Raw genomic sequence first — 21888 nt, 5'->3', positions numbered from 1 at the left:
TTTTTTATGTGGGATTTCGGGTTTGTATTACTATACACATAGATTGGAAAAAATTGTCAAAAAACAAATATATAACAAATGTTATCAAAGGCCAAATAAGTTACTTTTCTACCTAACTGGATATTTTTTAGTGTTTTTATTTAATGTAACATGTTTATTCAGCTTGAAAAACATACAATGTTTACTGATGTATTGGTAAATTTAAAATTGCACCCAACTTTTGAACACAGTAAGTTTATGAAAAGGAGTTAAAAATAAAGAACTATACAAAATACTGTTAAAACCCCATCGAATATATGTCAGCTTATGTCATGGTAACATATATTGAGCGAGTTTCTAACAGTATTTTGTATGTTTTTTTATTTTTAACTCGTTTTCCAAAACTTATGAGATTTCTTCAACTGAATTCGTTATTTTGGTTTTTCATCCTGGACATATTGGTTAGCCTGGCTTCATATTAAAAAAAAAAAAAAAAAAAAAAAAAAAAAAAGCACGTCCACGACTCTGGGGCACATTGTCACCCTTACCTCCTTTGCTGCTCAATCCACAGCTATTTTCATCAACAAATTCGATCTTCCACTCAACCTTCTGTTTTTATTGGCAAATTTCGCTTCTTAAATTCACCAGTGAGAGTTCTTTTGACAAAAGCAGTCTTTCCAACAACACAATCTTTACCGAGATCAATTCAAATGCTGACTTATCAGTTTTGCAAGTCATGTTTTTGTTTTGGTTATTTCATCAATATTCTTTTTTCTCTACTACTCTCCTTTGTCCATTGTAGACAACTTTACTCGCTTAGATTTTCAGAGGAGAGCGTTTCATACACACCAAAGCTAAGCGCCTTCATTTTTGTTGACTACTCGAAACAGAGTTTCATTGTCTAATAGTCATGACTGCTTGCCGAGAAGTATGAAAAAAAATGTATTTCTTTTTCTTTCTTCCTCCTTTTTCATCTGTATTTTGCTTGGCCCTCTTTTTTTCTTTGTCCATTTTTTGGTGGTAACCCTCCTCTGAACCAAAAGGGTCAATCAGTATGCCACTACCCATAACCTTGCCAAATGGTAGACTCATCCTTACGAGGTGGGGAGTGTTGAGACTTGTTTAGTCTTTTATTTTCTCTTATGCTCTCTCTCTTTTCCTTGTTACAGGTTCAGCCTATCTCTCTCTCTGAGTTCTCCTACCACAGTAATACAAAAAAGATATATCTTCCATCGCAAAAAAAAAAAAATGAAATTTAAAATGCTTTATTTCTAAAACACAATCCAACGCTGCGATTATGTGACAATATTAGATATCATTCATCCTAAGTCTCATTACAATTGCTTATCTAGCAACAGTTCGGCCATTGGCATGAGCCACTTCCCCTAGACATACCCATTTATATTCATCAAAATGTTAGATGAACCAAGATTTATATATAACTCATTATAGATTTCCACTCAGGTCATTCATTATTCTCACTGCCATATCAACATGTCATCGTGTACTTATGCTTATTGTACTAAGAGGAATTTGACTTTTTGACATCAGTAGCATTCACCAGGATGGATTGAACCAGCTCCTCCCATAGGACACATGACGTCCTGGATGAATGCAGATCATACCTGAGAGTTCACAGCAGCCAAGATGATAATGAGTAGGCAATTCCAAGACTGACATTGTAAATCTGTGAACTGAAGGTAGATTAGACATCAGCATTGACGGTGTGTAACCACATCTGTTGCTTTGTTGATTTATGTTGCGTGGCATGCTATGTGGACAATTTTCTTTATCTTTCCCTTATCCATTGCATATACCACATAGGAAATGTACTATTCTATTATTGCACAAACATGCTCTATCTAGTATATTGAGCAATACAGGGTATCTTTTCTAATATACAATAATATAACATGCTAGAGTGAAATTCACAGCATTTAAAAATATTTTCTTTTATCTATAAGGATTGGTCTAAGATATTAACGACTCCTAAACAATGCTGAGTAAACACACCTGCTCTATCTAGAATATTAAGCACTTTTAATGAACTCCTACTACTTATCAAATATAATATTGGATTATTACTATTGACTCCCAGGCAACACAAAGTTAAAAAAAACATAAGTTCTTTCTCCTGGGCAATCCTGCCTTTAAACACACCTGCTCTATCTAGGACATTGATTACTTTAGGATTACTACATACCACATACGAAATACAATACTGTAATCTTATATGTATTGCTCCCCATTTAAAGCACTACTGATACTACCCAAATAAAATTAAGGATGCCTTCAGGGCCCTACTAAAATCATCCTTTGGAATGCATTGAATACATTGAAATAATAAAAGGATGGAATACTTTTGCCATATCTGAGCAGGAGCTGCAAAAAACAGCCTATCCTGCCTTGACAGAATACAAAATAGACTTCGTGGCTTAGTGGGGGATGCCCTTTTCTCTACCCTGCAACCTCTTTCCCACAGAAGAGACGTTGCGAGCCTATCCTTGTTTTATCGTTATTTCCATGGCAGGTGCTCGTCTGAACTCCAATCTCTGCCCCCCCCTCGCCAATCTTTCACGAAAAACACCCATCTAGCCGAATCCACTGTGAAAAATTTCCCCCACTCTATATCTGTGTCTAAATCAAAACGTGGATTCCATGAACAAAGCTTCTTTCTTAGAACTGCACGCCTGTGGAACTCTGTTCCGTCTGCCTGCTTCCCACCGGACTACAACTTGGATGTGTTCAAGTCCAATGTTAACAAATTCCTAATGAACCGCCCCCTTAAGTAAAAACTTCATCAAATCTCCACACTAACGTAATGTACTTGCAATAACCCTTATCCCTGAGTGGCTTCCGGGTCTTGATAAGTGGTGATCACTGTGTAAAAAAAAAAAAAAAAAAATTTACAGTGTTTTCTTTTCAAATTATGGCTGAAAAACTCAATATCCACCACCAACAAAATATGCTCTGTAACTCCCTTACCTTAGAGATTCAGGAACACTTCAATTATCTTCCTTTGTTAATTTTACATAATACATTTTTAAGTTTTATATAGATTTTCTAACCTTTCTTTCTACAAGACACACACAAACATTAGCGTTTCAGGTCATACATAAAAGTATAGAGAGATTTCCGAAAAATACTGATCAATTATTCAACCCACATTTAAAAAAAGATAATTTACTTTGTATCAAACACTGCTAAAGTACAAACTGTCCTACAAGTAATCAAACTTAGTTCATACCATTGATTGTTCCTCACTTTTTCGGTTAAGAAATCCTTCCATCTCTTTAATCTTTATCTTCAAGTGGTTATTGGCAGTAAGCATTAATAGATTAAAAAAAAAAAAAAAAAAAAAAAAAGAACTTGCTTAAAAATTGGTGTGTACTCTAATAAATTTTGAATTTCTGGATGTAAACCCCTAATGATGAAAGTTGATAAAAAATATGAATACTTTTCTTGCAGGAATTCAAATTTCTTGTTTCCAAAACAATCGACAACATAAACAGTACATGGAGTTATGTTAATAAATATTTGTTTCGACTATTAGATGGCAGGGGACCTTTAAAGGCAACACTTAAACATTACAATGGTTGTGTCGCTTTGATAAGCTTAAAATTAGTGGGATGAAAAAAAAATCACGGTTTTAATTCTGCACAGACAGAACAGTTCCCAATAGTTTGTTACACATCTTCAATGGAATAAGGGAGGTTATACAGACGTACAAAATAAGACATTCATGTGATGCCTGGATGATGCAATAAAAGATGTAGGTCTCGTAGACTAGTTGAATAAGTTAAGGAGCAGACTGCTCGAGAAAATGTTTCTGCGGCTGCATTATCTTTCCCTGGACAGTATGTTATGTCAAATGTAAGGGCTGATAGTTTGATTCTCTAGCATTCTACATTCTCATTTTTTATTTTGCTTGAGCATTTCAGGTCATACATGAAAACTACAGATCATTGTGAACCAGTTGATGGTCTGCCTATAGTCAATGACAAGATGCTTCTTGTGTCGATCATTAGTGCTTACTAGAACCTGTACTCTACATGGAGAATAAGAGGGTTCGATAACACCGTCTTTTAGAATTGCAGATTGTATAAACTGCTGATGGATCAGTGTCTTCTGGATTTTGTAGCAATAGGTTTGCAACCAGGCGATAAATGTTCGATTAGTGGTGTAGAAACAAGATGGAATGCTATTACAGTGCATACAGAGAATGGATCTTTGTGACCCCCAAAGGGTATTTCTACCTTGGAGTGTAGTTTGAGAAAGTTGTGGGCAAGTAAGATGTCTGAGCAAAGAGAAGAAAGGACTGAAAGTTTGAAACGCAGGTAGGTAAACCCTTTATATGCTAATGTTGTATAGCAGTGACCTAATGTACTGCTTGATAAAGCTGTGGATGCCATTGATATATTCATGCAAGAAGTTTGTGTCGGCCAATTGTACTTATGGATGATGGCCAATGATATATAGCTTTCTGAGCTACCAGTATCAACCAGAGCCTCCAGGATGAGTTTATTCATTGGAAGTTTAATTATGTCTTTCGACAGACAATCAGGTGATTCAACGGTTACAATGGATGCAATTAATGATTCACAAGCAGAAGTCACCTTCTTAAGGGAGCAATTTGATTGGCAAACTAGATGGAAATGCCCCCTCTTGCCGCAGCTTCTATAGACTGCATCATGGGCAGAGCATTGATTTTGTGCGTGTCATTGATTACCGCAGAAGAAACTTTTTTCCCCATTGCAGCTGAAACATTTTTGGGAGTACAATAAACCTCACAAATCACTGATGGTTCAGCAGTGGCACCACAGTGTGAGGTTGATATAAGATTCAGCTTGTTTCTGGGATGTTCCTAGAGAATGAGCCGAGTCAGAAATATCTTTCAAATTGTGTGTCCTTTCTAAGAGTCATTGTTGAATTGTACGAGAGTGAATGCTTATTACGAGAGCATCACACTCAGCCGTTACTGCTTCAAAGCAACAATCCACAGGAAGTGGATCTAACTTCGGCAAAAAATCATTAATCGTTTCACTAGGCTCCTGCGTAAAGGTTGCCAAAAGATGTCTAGAATGAACAAGGTTAGAGGGCTTTACGAAAAGAGACTGGAGTTCAGCGATGGCCGATTCATGAGTCACAATTTGCTATTAATTTGTGCACTGGATGGGAGATGTAATTGGTAAGAGTCTAGTTTGCTAGTTGGTGGACAGTCAATTGACCTCAGAAAGTTGTTGAATGTACACAGCCAATGTGTCCAAGGGTCTGCGGAATCAGGCACTGAAAGGTTACCATCAAAAATGCTGTGGCTTAAGAAATTGTAATGATTCGGAACACGGAAGATGAATGATTGCCAGTTAATAAATAAGGCTTTATTCATCTAAAAACAAGTATGTATGCTGAAATAGAAGAATGAAAAATTGCTAAGATTTCACACAAAATAACAATGCAACAAGAACCTTGAAGATGAAGGTAAATGAAACCTTGCACTCAACAATTTTTGAAAGCAATTCTTGTAGAAAACTCATGTTAAATAATCAGAGTGATAAATGTCTAAAATATTTGACATTAGCATATCAACAATGTCCGAATCACCGTGCCACTTGAGGGGGTTAACCATGATAGAGTCTAGATAATTTCTGAAATTACCTTTTCGCTATTGATTGAGGTACGAGGGTCATGCAATAAGTAATGCTCCTGACCCACTTCCCATAGCAGTAGAGCAACGAAACTTGGTACAGTTATTAGTCTTTCTCTACATAGTAACCACCCAGAGTTATGCATTTCTCCCATCGTTTGATGCAGCTCTGGAGACCGTTTTTGTAGAACACCCCAGGTTGGTCCTCCAACCACGACATGACTTCAGAAATCAAGGCTGCATCATCTGGGAAACGCTTTCCTTTCAAAAACAACTTCATGGCTGCAAAGAGGTGAAAGTCAGAGGGTGCAAGGTCAGGAGAGTAGGGAGGATGGGGGAGGATTTCATAACCACATGCCCATGCTTCTGATCTGGCGACATGCAAGTTGTGGACCAGAGTGTTGTCCTGCAAGAGGAGGGTACCTTTGCTGATCTTGCCCCGCCTCTTGATTTTGGTAGCTTCCCTTAATTTCCTCAAAAGTGAAGCATAATAGGCTCCTGTAATCGTGGTACCCTTTGCCAGGAAATCTGTCATCACTACTCCATCCTGGTCCCAGGAGACTGTGAACATGACCTTGCCAACAGAGGGCTGCACCCTAGCCTTCTTTGGAGGTGGTGAGTCCAAGTGCTTCCACTGCATTGACTGGGCTTTGGATCATAGTGATGGACCCAGGTTTCATCCTGTGTAATCAGTCTTTTCAAAAACTGACTCATCTTTTTGGCACATCTCCAAATTCATCCTCAAGCACTCAACGCGTTCTCGCTTCTGGAATGGTGTGAGCAACCTGGGAATCCATCTGGCAGACACCGTGTGCATATGCAAATGATCATGAATGATAATTTCCACAGACCCTGTACTAATCTTGACATCTTGGGCTATTTGGCGAATAGTAATGCGCCAATCTTCCAAAATGGCAGCCTCAATTTGACAGACAGATGCCTCATCAATGGCAGAAGGTGGGGGGCAACCAGGTCTGGGAGCTGTTTCCACAGACTTCCGGCGAGGTTTGAATTCACGATGCTAGTGTTTTACAAGGTCATATGATGGGGCATTATCACCATAAGTTTCTTTCATTTCATCAAAAGTCCCCTGTGGTGTGCGTCCTTTCAAATACAAAAACCAAATCATTGCTCGACATTCAACAGGCTCCATTTCACACCTGACTCAGTTCAAACACCTGTAAAACAGAAACCACAATTAGTTCAGAGCTGTAATTTGCCACATAACCCGTAGAGATATAAATCATTGCACATGCAAAATTTCAGCTAGATCAGACAACTGGAAGTGGGTCAGGGGCATTACTTATTGCACGCCCCTCGTATGATGCTGGTCCTGTGCATTTCTAGGAGGCCCACCATCACAGACTGCCTTCTCTCTTTTAGAAGGGGTTAGCTTATTGCTGTATTGCCTGAGGTGCCCTTACTGATGAATGCTAACAGGGCTGCCCAGGCAATTTTGTGGGTCAGAGTACTCCTCTTCAGGAGTGCTGACATTTTAATGCCACTTTCTGACCCTTGTGGGAGAAAAATAAATACCATTAGAAGCAAACCGATCAGGTAAAAAAGATCAATAAATGGAATCTGCAGGAGCTCAATCAATTTATATGTTTATAGGTTCGCGATACAAATGCTGTATATTATTCAAATTTTTTCCACAAATTTTATTTGTATTTTGTAGTGTACTTGTAGCTTCTTGCTAGCCATACACTTTTCTGATCACCTCTTCCTCATATTTTTGATCTCGTCATTGGCATGGTAACAAGACTGACCTCCTCCCCCATCTCTTCTACTGGACTGTTTTTGCTTTCCTTCTTTCTACTTCTAATTGATCTTATTTCAATTTCAGTCTGATTTGAAGGCCTGCGGCATGCAATGGGTCATTTACCAGTAATGGTTATAGGATTTTTGTCATATCAAGTATTGTTTGTTATGCTAGTATCTTATCAAAGATAAATTTCATGGTAATGAACGTGACAACTCCACTATAGACAACTAGAAAAAAAATATCGTACATTGGTTCACCCACTGAGTTCAAGTTAAATTGCTTGAATCAAGAAAATGTGAGTTTGCAAAACCAGTTAAGTATTTAAAAAAGACAAAATTGGCCTATTTCTGTTTTCTATACAAGTCTTTAATTTAATTTTTTTTTTTACTACAAATTAAATAGTATTACTGCTTGTGGTAATATTCTTTTTGTTTATGATGGACTAATTATCTTATTCTTTCCTTCATCAAACAGAGTGGAGAAATCAAGAGTAATAGACAACCTAAAAATAAGAGTGGGGGGATCGAACAACATACAGCAAGAGAGGGTTAAAGTGATAAAAAGTCATGGATCAGTTAATGAGTGATTTGCAAATTGCTGCTAATCAGCATTAAAAGGAAAGTTTTTTCTCTTCAAATATAACTCAATCCTAAAACAGAGAAATATTTTAGCAGACATTTAATGTGGTTCATATATTTAGGTTAATCAATACTTGTTTCCCTACGAATTTTTAACTCAGCTTTAATATAATTTTTTATTATTACATTTTCACCCCAAACAAGGCACAGTGCCACTTTGATGTAGAGGGCTACTAGGGGCATGAGTTGCAGGGATACTATGTAGGGAGTTGAGCAGAAAGATGTCTGTTCACATTACACTTGAACTTATGCATGTCAGTATAGTTGGGGTAGCAGGAAACCGAAAGGGAATTCCAAAGTCTAGCAATTCTGGAGAAGAAACTATTAGAGTAGAAGGCTTTCTTACATCTAGGGATCTCTACTGTGTAGGGGTGGGATTTTGCTGCTTGTCGGGTGTGTCAGGGGTATTTATGTTGAAGGGGTACAAAGGCTAGTAGTTCGTCAGAGCATTCACCATTAAAGTACTTGTAGAACAGGCAGAGGGATGCAACATTTCGTTGATGGGACAGAGGTTGAAGCTTAGATGACAGTTCAGGACCTATCAGGTTGGAGACTCCTTTTGAACCCTGTCTAGTAGCAGATGCACCAACTCAAATGTGACAACAATACTCCATACATGCGTGAATGGTGGCCTTGTAAAGGTACAGGTATAAGTAACTTTCTAGCACGACAGAGACAGCCCATCTTCTTCGCAGCAGCCTTGGCAATGCTCTCAATGCATTTGTTCCAACTTTTGTTCCCTGTGAACGTTAAGCCGAGGAGTTTGAAAGAAGTACTTTCAAGTAATGTATCTTTAGCCATAGCTATTGGTGATTGAGAAGGTTATAGATAATAATAATTATTATTAGATAATAATCAAAATTAGAAGACCTGCTTGAATCCTCTGCTCTGTAATAAAGAGCAAGATGCGTTTATTTATAAATATATGTTATCCTGTCACACAAAAATCTGACCAATGGATAAGACAAAGGAGAACATAAATTTATTTCTATAATGAAATGATTTTTTTTTTTTTTGCTTCTTATATTGATTTGTACGTTTTTTTTTTCTTCTTTTCTTAAAACCATTTCACTTCATAATGCCTTTGAACATCTAGCGTCATTTTTTTTCTTCTTAATATTTAATGCCTACCTCCAGCTCTCAATTAAAGGAAAAAAATAAAAGCATAGTCAATGATAGGTTTTTTCTTTAGGTCATCAGAAATGACTATTTTTTTTTTTTTCAACTTATGATAGTTCAGAGTCTGACTATCTTATTGAAATAAAGAAAAAAAAATAACCTAATTCTTTAAGTCATCAGAAATGATTATTTATATATAAAAAAAAACTTTAATTATTCACATAATTGTACAATTTTTTTAAAATAAAAGTGTGAAAACTGGAGAAGCATAACTTTTTCCTATCATTTTTGATTAATAAATACATAACATGAAATTTTAGATAAAAAAATCTGCAAATTAATTGCAATAATGATGTTTATTTGACAGTTTATTAAGTACCAGTCACTATATTTATCCAGAGACAAATGCAAATTCTTAATTAGAATTTAGTTTGTTTCTTTATGGATCTGCAGAAAGCTTTTGATATATGCTAAAAGCGGTTTCTAATGGGCAAAGGAGTAGTTAGTGAAGAGCTGTCAATGGGGGGGTGAATTTCATGGAATACAACAGCCGTTTATACATTTATATTGATGGAGAGAAATTAATCGAGCTTACTTTTGGTAGCCTCCTGACTATAGTTTCATCCCTATTCTATCTTTTAGTCTTCATACTTTATAAGAGATGTTGCTAACAAAGAGGGGAGAATTGCTGTTTTTAGCGTTAGCTGTTGACTCTAGTGGATAATATGTGAAGATTTTCAATCCTCTCATAATATGCATCATCATTCAACTATCAATCTATACATTAGTCTCAGCAAGTGAAAGTTTGACCTTGTTTATTCTCCTTTGTGTTTCAAACTTACAAAATAAAATCATTGTATAATCAGAATCAAATAGAGTTTACTTTTGTATTTAAACTTGATTTAAATATCAATCATAAAGCCAGCATAGAATGACCATGATAAAAGCACCTTTTTCTCCAAAATGGCTGCCATCCTTGTGTAATATGTTTAATGAACCAGCATTGGTTTTCTGAATCCTCATAGGCTCAATTATTTTGTTTGAACATGTTTTTATGAATGATCTAAAACAGACAATTAGAGAAAACATGAATTTGTACTTGAAAATGAAAACGTTGCTAACAACATCAGCTTATAGAGATTATGTTGATATATTTCTGTAGAGAAAGGAGAACAAATAATTAAAAAAAATTAGGCAAGTTTGTTTTTATTATCTGACGAAATAATGGTTGAGGGTCGATTCGAAGTGTATGTATAAGTGTTTTTAATAAAATTATATACTTTTTTAAATCAGAAAATGGAGGACTTTGAGTAGGATTTCTATACTGGGATATTTTTTGCCCAAAACATGAAATTTGGTATGTATTGAGTGCAAGAGATTTTTCACACTAGCTAAAAGCATATAATACACACACACACACACACACAGTTGCAGAAAAGTCTGAAAAAAAGTAAACAAAAGGTGCTGAGGGGCATGGTGGACTTTTGGATGGACAAGATCGCTACCAAACACTCCATCTTCCAGCATGACTTTGCTCCTGCATACAAGGCTAAGATGAAGCAGGCACAGTGGTTTAACAGTAGTATCCACACTGACGTGTCTTAAAATGTGTAGATAAATAAATGAAGCAATTGTTTCCTTCAAAAGATAAAGTATTCTGTAGCGAAAATATAAAAAGCTGGATCAAAGCTATATTGCATTGATCACTCCCCTTACCAAATATAAACACGTCCTCCCAGTTTGATATTTACTTTCAATATATAATCTTAAGTCTTTTTTTTCACTCAGTTCTTTTTACAAAATGTTTCTCTTCATTCCTACTTCTGCCGACAATCAATTTTTGCTTTTTTTCTAACACCAATCATATACAAGCATCATTTTTTTTTTTTTTTTTAAATCTATTTTTAATTTAATGTTTATAATTGCATTGTCACTAATGGAAAAAAATTATAGGCTATTTAGGCCACTTGTTATGATAAAATGTATGAATTTCATAAAAATAAATGTGAGTAGGGTTATAATGTATGTAAATGATTTAAAGAATAAATTTACACACAGTAAACTTAGTCAAAAGAAAAAAAAAAATGGAGAAAATTGTAATCAAATTCATTGCTTTTTAGGTAAAACTCAAATGTCCACCTCAGGCTGGTTTAGGGCAGCATTTTCATACCAGCCAGAGATCTGTCATTGGCAATCATTCTGACCAACCCGAACTACTAGACACTTCTTTCTCAGAATGAAGTCTGGTTCGGTTTAATCTTAGAAGGTTCACAATCTCAAGCATTACCATTTTTTTTAAGAGGAGGGAGGGTGGTGATTTATTTCTGATTGATTGAGATGCTCCATGCTAGGGAATGTCGACAGGTTTGTTCATTGCCATTTTTTGTACAAGTTAGAGTACTCCCTTGGAAGAACTGACTGTCGCCACCTTCTGACCTTGCTGCAGCAAATAAAGTCTGACATAAGAAACCTTCTAATTTATACATATGTAAAATCTATTATTAGATAATGTTTATGCAAAAGATTTTGAGTTTAAAGAATATGGGAACGTCTTAAAGGTTCTGTGCATTAACCATGCTTTTTTTTTCTTTTTTAAATCAATCAAATCTAACTTAGTCCAATAAAAATAAAAAAATTTAAGTAATAGATCATGAAAAATGATGCGAAAAAAGAAATATTTTGTCTTAAATGGTTATTATATGACCCTAATCCATAAAAACATGTTTTGTTTTGTGAATTTTTCATGTATCAGAAAAAAAATTTTAAATTAAAGGGGAATATTTTCCATTATGTATCAACAGCTGACGTCAAACAATATTCACCACCTTTGACACCACAACTCTGATTATAATAATAGGATTTATGCTAAGTCAAAGTTTAAGAAATTTCTATTAATCAAATTATGGTAATTTAACTCCTCTTTTTACCTTCTGATTCAAAAGTTTTCAATATCTCAAAGGAATATTTTAATAAATAATTAACTAGTAGGCTGCCCAGTGTTGCCTGGTCATGGAAAGGTTATTCCATGTCACGTGTGTTACAGTTCAGACAGGTTTTCATCGATTAAATTTATTTAAAATCTCCCTTATACTATTTTGCTCTTTTCTTTTTGGCTTATGTATTCTTAAACCATTACTCTTTTATGTAGGACATAAAAAATCCCCATACTTATGACCATTTTTTTTAGAATAGTCTTGTTTCTAGCGTCACGTGCATTATATTCAGACGGGAAGGATATTTGAAAAATTTGTAAACAATGTATAAACTCTGCGAATTGTGCCTTTATTTTTTTATAAAAACAAGTTTTTCTACATTCTAAGGGAGTATTCTAATTATTACAATAGTCGTTCGATAAATTTTTATTCATTGACACCCTGAAAATTAAGGAATTTGTTGTCACATGTGTTACCCGTGCGAAATTTCACTCATTTTCAAAGCTCTGTGAAGTCGGAAAGTAGTCAAATTTTGTCCTGAGAGAATTGGACATTTGTTTTGGATAGCACTGTCCCTAGAAAATTTTCATTGAAAATATTTCAAATCTGTTCAGGTTAATGTAAAATTTTTTTTTTTTTTTTCCATATATAGATATATATCATAAAAATATATCAGGTAGTTTGTTTTTTGTTTTTTTACTGTCTGCTGAACCCAGTTTGGTGACTTAGTGTAAAAAATCAAACATGTCCAGCTTTGTTTTCCATACTGTTGATAAAGAAAATTATTTTCTCAACTTTTCAATATTTTCATTTTAATTGTCTAAGCTAAAAAAAAAAAAAAAAAAAGGTAAGACACCATGACTGGACCCAGCACAAACGCATGTTTTGTGTAAAGACGCTTTAATGACGCCGCCGGCTTTTTTTATTAACTCATTATTTCATTTTATTTTACTTAAATAATTTTTCTTTAATTTAAATACCTTTTTTCATTTTCTTTCATTTTTTTTTTCGTGCGCGTGCTTATTTTATTTTTTAATAAAATAAATGTTGCATTTTTTTTCAAGGACAAGTGATACACAACTTTTTCATGTGTGTGTTTATTTTAATGGTAATTTCGTTTATTTCCATAACAAACACGCACGAAGAAAATGAAAAAAAATTAACTAATTTTAAGTTAAAAAAAAAATTATGTAAGTAAAAAAAAAAAAAATTAAACAATGTGTAAATAAAACAGCAGGGGGGGGGCGTCATTAAAGCATCTTTAATTTTTCTTTAACTTAAATAAATTTAGTTCATTTTTTTCATGCGAGAGAATGCGATTAATTTACTTTCTCACGAAAGAGACGATGACTTTTTCCCCATCCCCATCATGCGAAGGAGATGCAGATGTACTAACGCGGACGATGTGATCCCTTATCCCTCACGAAAGAGACAGATATACAACGCGCAAGCAAGAAAAGAGAACACGTGAATTTGCTATTCAAACTTTTTCCCCACCGAAGGAAATATCTTGGATTAACTGCGTCGTTGACGAGTTATGAATCACACCAGCAAAGAAACAAAAAAAAAGGGGAAAACAAAAGAGACCTGCAAGTGCAAAGACTTTGATTACCCTCCCCCCAAAAGGACTTTCGCTCATTTACATACACGTATATATACTTCAGATTCCATAACTTTGAATACATTTCTTTTTCTTTCGTTAAACTCTTCCTTTTTTTATCTAAAATCTATTTTTGTATCATTTGGAAAAGTGTCGGTTACTTCGTTATTTCATTGAGTTTTTATTGTGTTCGTCCTTGTATCTCTCTCCACTTGTTTTACTTTTTTGCTGTGTCACATATGCGATAAAGAGAAAAATGCTTGGGTTTTTGATTTCCCGTACATTCACTTATACCCCCCCCCTTTTGGCAATGTGTTACAAAGGTAAACAATATTTGCTTTTATCATTAAGTTTCCGTTCATACCCCTACATTATAAATTGACTTACCACACCTTTTATCGCATATGTAACAGCAGCCAATCAAACTGCCATAAAAATATGAATTACAGCTGAAAAGAGCAGTACTTATTTAACTGGAAAAATCATAATGGGTAAAATATCATGGAATGAGTAAATGAAACAATGATAGGTTTTTGCAAAGTGGATCCAATGAAGTAGAGTTCCCAATGATAGATAGGAGAGTGGTAGTAGATTTTTTTGACTGAGTGTAATATATTCCTACCTTCTCTAAGTATGAAGAGTTTGGAAGAATCAGTTTGGTCAGGATTAATTTATGAAATTATAAAATTAAATGAAACTGATAATTTTTTCAAAAACATCCATCAGATGCTGGCTGAAAGCATGTCATATTGGAATTATGCATGATGCCTCTGTGTAAAGTCCTGTGTTGGACTTAAGCGGATCAACTTTATTATATATATATATATATATATATATATATACATATATATACTAGCAAAAGTACCCGTCGTTGACTGGGTTCAAAAACAGCCTACAGAAAATAGACTCTGATTTATGAAAGTATGATAGGTTATGAAAAGGAAGGGTTGTAAAGAGATAGCTTCGAATTTGGGGGTATCAAAACCAAAGCAAAATAAGATGAAAGTAAAAATAAAATAGATAAACCCCATAATTTATTATACCATACCGGTTCACACTGAAACATCGCAATATTCTGTGGATCTATATTAAAAAACTTTGTTAAACTTTGTGAAATATTTCCATTCTATGGAGATCAGGCACGAACGAACACCCAATAATTTTATCATACCATATTTCTTCAAACTGAAACATAATTATCAAAGTATACTTACGCAGATAGATATGAAGTCTTTATATTAAAGTGTGTGCCTATTTCCATTCTATGGAGGCCAGGCGCGAACGCAGACCCCACAATTTTATTATACCATCCCTATTTAAGTTAAAACATACTTATCAAAGTATTATATGTACATCTATATCAAAAACACTTGTAAACGTTTTTTTTTTAATTTTAAAATTTTTTATTTCCATACTTTGTGGACCAGGTGCGAACTCAGACCCCACAATTTTAATGAACCACCATTCTCCCAGATCAAACATACCCATTCCTGTGTCTCGATACATCTATCATTATATGTAATCAGTTTTTTAAAATAGTCAACCATATAGAAGCCTATTCGTGACCAGACACACACACACACAGCTTTATATTATCGATATATATATATATATATATATATATATATATATATATATATATATATATCTGCCTCATCACAAAAAAAGTAAACGAGTAAAAAAAACAAAAACTGTGGGATGATTCCATTTCAAGTATTTAGGGGAATTAAGAAAATAGCAAGCCAGACAATTCCTGGTTTCAATTTACTTCCATAAGAGGATGAGGACCACTCTCTCTACATATATACATACATATTGATTTAAAACACTAATGATAATTCCGTGTGATAAAAATTGCTGAAATATATATTGCCTGAACATTTTTGGAGATATTTTTTTTAACTGAGGAGTCACCACTTATTCGTTTTAAATTGTATTTCTTGCCCTGAAATTAAATTTTAGTTTAAAAGTATTCAAAATCTATTTTAATTGTTGATGGTAATGTTCTTTTTATCTCTCACTAAAATACGTTTACAGGTTTTAAATTATAAAAACATTGATACAAAAAAATAAAATAAAAATAAATAAAATAAACTTTGGGCATTCTATTTGTGATGGTGCTGTTGAAGGTAACAATAATGATGATGATGATGATGATGATGATAATGATGGAATGAAAGAGCATTGTTAAGATTGTTATGATATTGATTTAACACACACACACACACACACACAATTATTTGTGGATATAATGAATTAATAAAGGAGAAATCCGTTTTCTTCTATGATAATTGGGTTGACACTGACAGCCATTAAAACACACACTAGCTGAAAAAGTTAATGTCTTGGATTATAAAGATATCTCCAAAAACTGTCAGAAATGGCAAGTTGGCAAGTCTCATCTAAATGCCACCCTTGTTAAGAAAAATAGTTAACCTAATTCCTCGGGGTAGTCAAATGTGTTTGTAGACCATTTGAAGTGAAATCTCAGATATTATTAGTTTCTTTAGATAAGAAAAAGATAGCGGACACAAATTCAAGTGCCTATTAATTGTTGTTGTTTGGGCCTTAAGAGAGGAGGAAATTCGGTTATTCCTAAAAGATAATTAATTTATTTATGTTTTTACTTATACAAAATGGCATTTGAGAAAAACCTTGATTATGGAAATGAAACAAGAGGAGAAAAAAAACCCTTCTCACATGAGTGATGGTGAAAGCGAATGGAGGGTGAAGGTAATGGAACCCGTCTATTGAGAGTGGCGGTCAGAGATAAAGATTTGAGGAAAAAAAGGAAAAATTTTCAGAGCTTGAGAATTTAAAAAAGACTGCCTGAGATTGGTTTATTGAGAATTATGAAATAAAATTCTGTGCATCTGGAGGTGGAGTCAAGCCCACCTGATTCTCAATATAATGAAAGGCAAAAATAGCGTTGAAGACACACTCTGCTTGACCGCCGAGGGCCAACACCATTTAAAGAGAAAAAACCCTTGACTTTAGTCTCACTCTTTTCCAAGCCACTGAATCTACACTAAGGAAACAAATCTCTCGCACTTAGGGTCGATCGTCCAAACTTTACTAAAAGAAGCCACCAGTCCCCGAGCATTTGCATTTTGAGTCAGAAACTTATGAATGATCAGAGTTTTATAACTTTCAGTGAATAATTATCCCGGTTTTTTTGTTTGCTTGTTTTTTTATACAATAAACTCAGTTATCGACTTGTTATTCTTTTCTCCTTTTGGCTTAAAATGACCTCCACTTTCCAGTGATATTGACTTGAGAGACCAGGGATCAATGGATTGCACACTTTCAAAAGCAATGTAGGAAGAGTGGTAACCTGTCCGACCGGATCCTCTCATCAACCAGGACTCATATCGAAAAAACAATCCAGTCTCAGCAACCAGACGAGACACAGTAGACAAATATGGTGATATCATTTGCTGGACGTTATAGGAGAGAAAGGCGTACACATTTATACTATTAAAAAAAAAATTTTCCAGAAAAAAAAAAAAAAAAAAGATTAAAACATACTAGTTAATAAAAAGAGAACGATTGCCATGGATAAAATTTGGAATAAAATTTTTTTATATAAGTCAATTAGAATTTTATTTGAGAACAAAAGGTATTAGAAGAATCGATTTTTATCCAATCAAAATCGGTAGGATATTCTACAGGTTCTTACAGTAAAATTGAACCGATTTTTACTAAATTTTCATTTTATTGGACAAGATTGTGATCATCATATCGTATGAATCCAAAGACTATATCGTTGGTTTCCTGGATATTTTCAAGTCAGAATTCTTTCTAGAAAGACATTGTGTAGTTATAGGAGGGACTGCATGAAGGTTACCAACATCCTAAGTTAAAGTGATTTTTATGGAATGAACTGGATTCGAACTAGAAACACCCAGGTCGTCAGTCCTTGTCATTAACAACTTGACTACCGTCATGTCCCAAGATTGTAATGAAAGGTAGATATTTCTAAAATAATGCTCAAATTCAATTGAAATTTACACAACAAAAATAAAAATGAAATTTAACCAGAGGACAAAAAAAAAATAAATAAATAAAAATATTAGATGTTTATGCACGTATGTTACAATGCTATTTTTTTAATAGTATTTTCAAGTTAAATTAAAGTTTTATATCTTTTTTTTTTTATTATTATATATATGACGTTTAGGTCGCATATTTTCAACTTGCCACCAAGAGGGGAAAAACAAAACAAAAAAATAAACAAAAAACATAATATTTGTGAGGAATATCGTGATAACAGAAGAAATACATTTAATCTACCTCCCTAAATTGAGCACTAAAAGATAGTACATTACTTCGAAATAGTAAACTGAATTCAGCATTAAAAGGGTACTTGTAGAGAAGTTACCATGCTGAAATAATCACATTTAGAAAGTCATTCTTAACATGGGGATGGTGTTTTCTTACTATTCTGTACTTTCACCGAACAATTTAATAAGAAAGATATTGTAAAACTTGAATTATATATAAAAAAAAAAAAAGGTAAATTTTTACTTTAACGGCAACTCAACACTAACACTCACCTTTAAATTGATTTTTTCTGAAGGCGTGGGATTTTTCAGGTATGCTGAAAACGAATATCACATTCAAATTTTGGGTAAACAAGTAGATTTTTGGATATTAAGACATTTTTTTCCAATTAATAAATTTTAATGGCGGTCGCCATTCTTAACATAGGGAGGATGGGAGCATTTCATAATTACACATGCACATTAGTACTTTTTCCGTTGGAAAAAACATGGCCGCCAGTGAAAACAATGGATGGAATTGGATAATAAAGGTCTTAATATCCAGAAAACTACTCGTCTGCCCAAAATGTAAATGTGATATTTGTTTTCAGCATATGCGACAACTATAGAAATCGTCAATTTAACGGTGAATAATGAGTTGTATTAAAGTAAAAAAAAAAAATACGGTAACTTCTCTGCATAAGCACCATTGAAAGAGAACAATTAGATCTTTTTTTACTTGCATTCACCCCAAACAAGGCACAGATCTAGTGAAATGTAAATTAAAACGCGAATGAGGGGCCATGCTTACAGGGACACTAAGTAGTACAGTCGGGGAAGCAGAATACAGGAAGAGAATCATAAAGTCTAGCAGTGTGAGAGAAGAAACTTTCAAAGTAGAAGGCTCACAATATTGAAGGACAGGACCCCTATACTGAAGGGGGTGGGATTTTGCCGTTTGTCGAAAGTAATTACGTCGAATGGGCACAAGTTTTACGAGTTCATCGGAGCATATTCGATTAAAATTCTTGTAAAACAAGCACAAGGATGCAACAGTTGGGCGATGGGGCAGGAGTTGGAGTTTGGTTGACAGTGCGAGACCTATTAGATTGCCATTGGAGACTCTTTGGAGGATATTGTCCAATAGAGAGGGAGGGAGGGACTAGTGGTCGATACACCGGTCCATTTGTGGCAAAGTTTCGACCTCAGACAGATACTAAATCTTCATTACTGTGGCATTTATTGGGTGGGTTTTTACCACCATTTTGTTTTATTTCTTATTTTGAAGTGATTATCGAATCTTCGAAAATATTGCGGCCATTTTTTCTTATTCTTCGGTAGCGTTTGATATTACTCGTTTTTCGAACTGAAAAAAATCAGACAAAATACTGTTAGAAACTCGCTCAATATATGTTACCGTGACATAGGCTGACATATATTCGGCGGGTTTTTAACAGTATTTTGACTTTTTTTATTTATAACTCATTTTCCCAAACTTACCGTCTCAGAGAGAGAGAGAGAGAGAGAGAGAGAGAGAGAGACGGCTGCCATTTTAAATTTTCCAATACATCGGCAAACACTATGTTTTTCGGGCTGAATAAACATGTTCCATTAAATCTAAACACTAAAAACATATCCAGTTAGGTAGAAAAGTAACTTATCTTGCCTTTGATAACATTTACTTACTTGTTCTATATTTGTTTTGTGACAACTTTTTCGAATCTATGTGTACAGTAAAACAAACCCTATATTTGTTTTTGACAACTTTTCATATCTGTGGATTGTAATACAAACCCTTTGTATCTTTAAAGACGGAATTGAAAATAATTCGTTTCCTCCTTTTCGCTCTTTCGAAAAAAAAATTGTAGATGTAAATTGGGGCTAATTTTCAAAAAAGGATTCGATTCTTACCATTATTAAAAAAGAAAAAGAAAAATTGAAAGAAAATAAGGTAAATTTTTATTGATTTCCACCTTAACATTTTCTTTCAAGATGACTTTTAAAGAGTTTGCTGGAAACAAATATAGCATTTAAATTTTCCGCAAATAAGTAGTTTTCCGGGTATTAAGCAATGTAATTCGGTGTTTTATACGACAGTACCCAGCGGCAGCGTAGTATAAACACCTCATATTAACAGCTTTCGAGGTTGGATGTGTTTATTCCAAAAGCCGTTCTTAACATGGAAGGTTGAGGGTGTTTATACTATACTGGGTACTCTCGTAAAAAAAAAAAAAAAAAAAAAAAAAAAAAAATACCGAAAATGTTAATATGGAAACCAAGTAAAAATTTCTCGAAAATAAATTGGGGATCTTTCAGTATAGACAACAAAACGAAAAAGTAGTTTTAAAAAAATAAATAAATAAATACATGTTACCGAAGGCAAGGTAAGTTACTGAGACTCTTCTACCTTCCTAGAAAATTTTGTGTTTTAAGATATTTTACAGCGTTTTTCGGGTCAAACGAATTCTTGTGTTTAGATAGAACGGAAAATAATTATGGTTACCGCAGGATGAAGAACCCTTGGTAATCGCTCAACAACCCAACCCACTTATGGCACGGTTTATCGGATGAGTTCAGTTTAAAACAGTATTTTGTTTAATTTTGATCGGTTATTTGGATTCCCCAAATGATCGTCTGATGCCAGACATTCTTTCTTGTTCTAACTTAAGTTCGTCACTAGTTACGTTTCAAAGTAAATAAACGCTTTAAAACAAGTTAAAACAACATGAGGCAGGCAGTAGCACAGTTTCATATCCACTAACAAATTGTTTCTTTTTAGGAGAGTAGCGTCCGCGCAATCTAAGAGCTGAACAGAGCTACCGCCGTGTTAAGAATGGCTTTCTAAATTTGCTTGTGAATGTTAAACTGCAGAAATGGTTTAAATAAGAAAATAAAGTCATTTCGAAGATTTCACATTATATAATTCACGTGACTGAAATAGGAATTAACCGTTGACGATAATAAAAAGCTTCTTACTTTTAAAGGGATATTAGTCGAAGACTTTTCTTCGGGTTGGGATGTGTTGTTGGGGTCATTCACAACTTTTGTAGTAATTTCCAGATCAGGTAATTCTGAGGGAACTGTCGGTTTTACTCTTGCAGGTTTATCATCGCCCGAAGGGAGAACCACCTCGAGTTCTTCTTCTTCTTTAATTATATTTCTATGATTCTTCAAATCTTTGTTACTATATTGTTCTACTTTCTTCGTATCTTTCTCGAACTGGTGTCTCTCCTCTTTTCCCTGACCATCCTCATCACACACCGCTTGTGTACTTTCTCCATCTTCATCGGCTTCTTCTCTCCTCTTCTCGTTTTTCACTTTCCTGGTATGATAGAACCAAGCGTAGAGAGCAGCCACCGAAAGTCCAGCAGTCAACACGACAGCAACCGTCGTCCGTAGACCTCGCCACAAATTCTGAGATGCCATAATAAATAAATATTTATATATAAAGTTTCCAAAATAAACAAAAATGAATAATACAGCACTACAGCAGTTTTGCAGGCAGAGTAAAGCAGAGTGCTTAGTATTAGTAACAACGACGAGAGGTAAACATACTGGCACTTCTCTAGTAGATGCTAAAATCAATCAGCAGTATTCTTGACAGAAGATGAGAATAATAATGGATATGTACTAGCAGTGATACACAACAATAAAGCTCCTCGGTTTAGTAATAATAATAAAGTCGAGGTCTCTTTCATCGTGCTCTTCGTGAGCGTTAACTGAGCTCCATTAAACTTATCGTGTTCCGAAATCTCGCAAGACACGTTGTCTTGCGAGACTTTATAGTTTCCATAGTTACGCAGGACGCTGCGATGTCGTTATGACTTGGTTAATTACGTAGAATTCGGGCCGTGTTTTTTTATTTTTATTTTATTTTATTATTATTATTTTTTTTTAGGATAGAATTTTCAAGTTTAATTTTCAAGTTAAATTCGGTGTCTTTTGTTT

At 34.3% G+C, this 21888-nt stretch overlaps 1 protein-coding gene across 1 annotated transcript in view; it reads right to left on the bottom strand.

Annotated features, from left to right (window-relative positions):
• Positions 1-21671, bottom strand: part of LOC145283635 (uncharacterized) — a 39365-nt gene extending 17694 nt beyond the window's left edge. Inside the window, exon 1 of the mRNA XM_080132587.1 lies at positions 20917-21671. Coding sequence (XP_079988713.1) covers positions 20917-21366 — 450 coding nt within the window. The 5' untranslated portion in view covers positions 21367-21671. The remainder of the gene's footprint in view (positions 1-20916) is intronic.
• Between the last annotated feature and the right edge of the window lie 217 nt (positions 21672-21888).

This window comes from Euprymna scolopes, chromosome 8 (assembly GCF_053919585.1).
Source record: "Euprymna scolopes isolate OS-2025 chromosome 8, ASM5391958v1, whole genome shotgun sequence".
Lineage (NCBI taxonomy): Eukaryota > Metazoa > Mollusca > Cephalopoda > Sepiida > Sepiolidae > Euprymna > Euprymna scolopes.
This window is presented reverse-complemented; position numbering and strand designations above follow the sequence as displayed.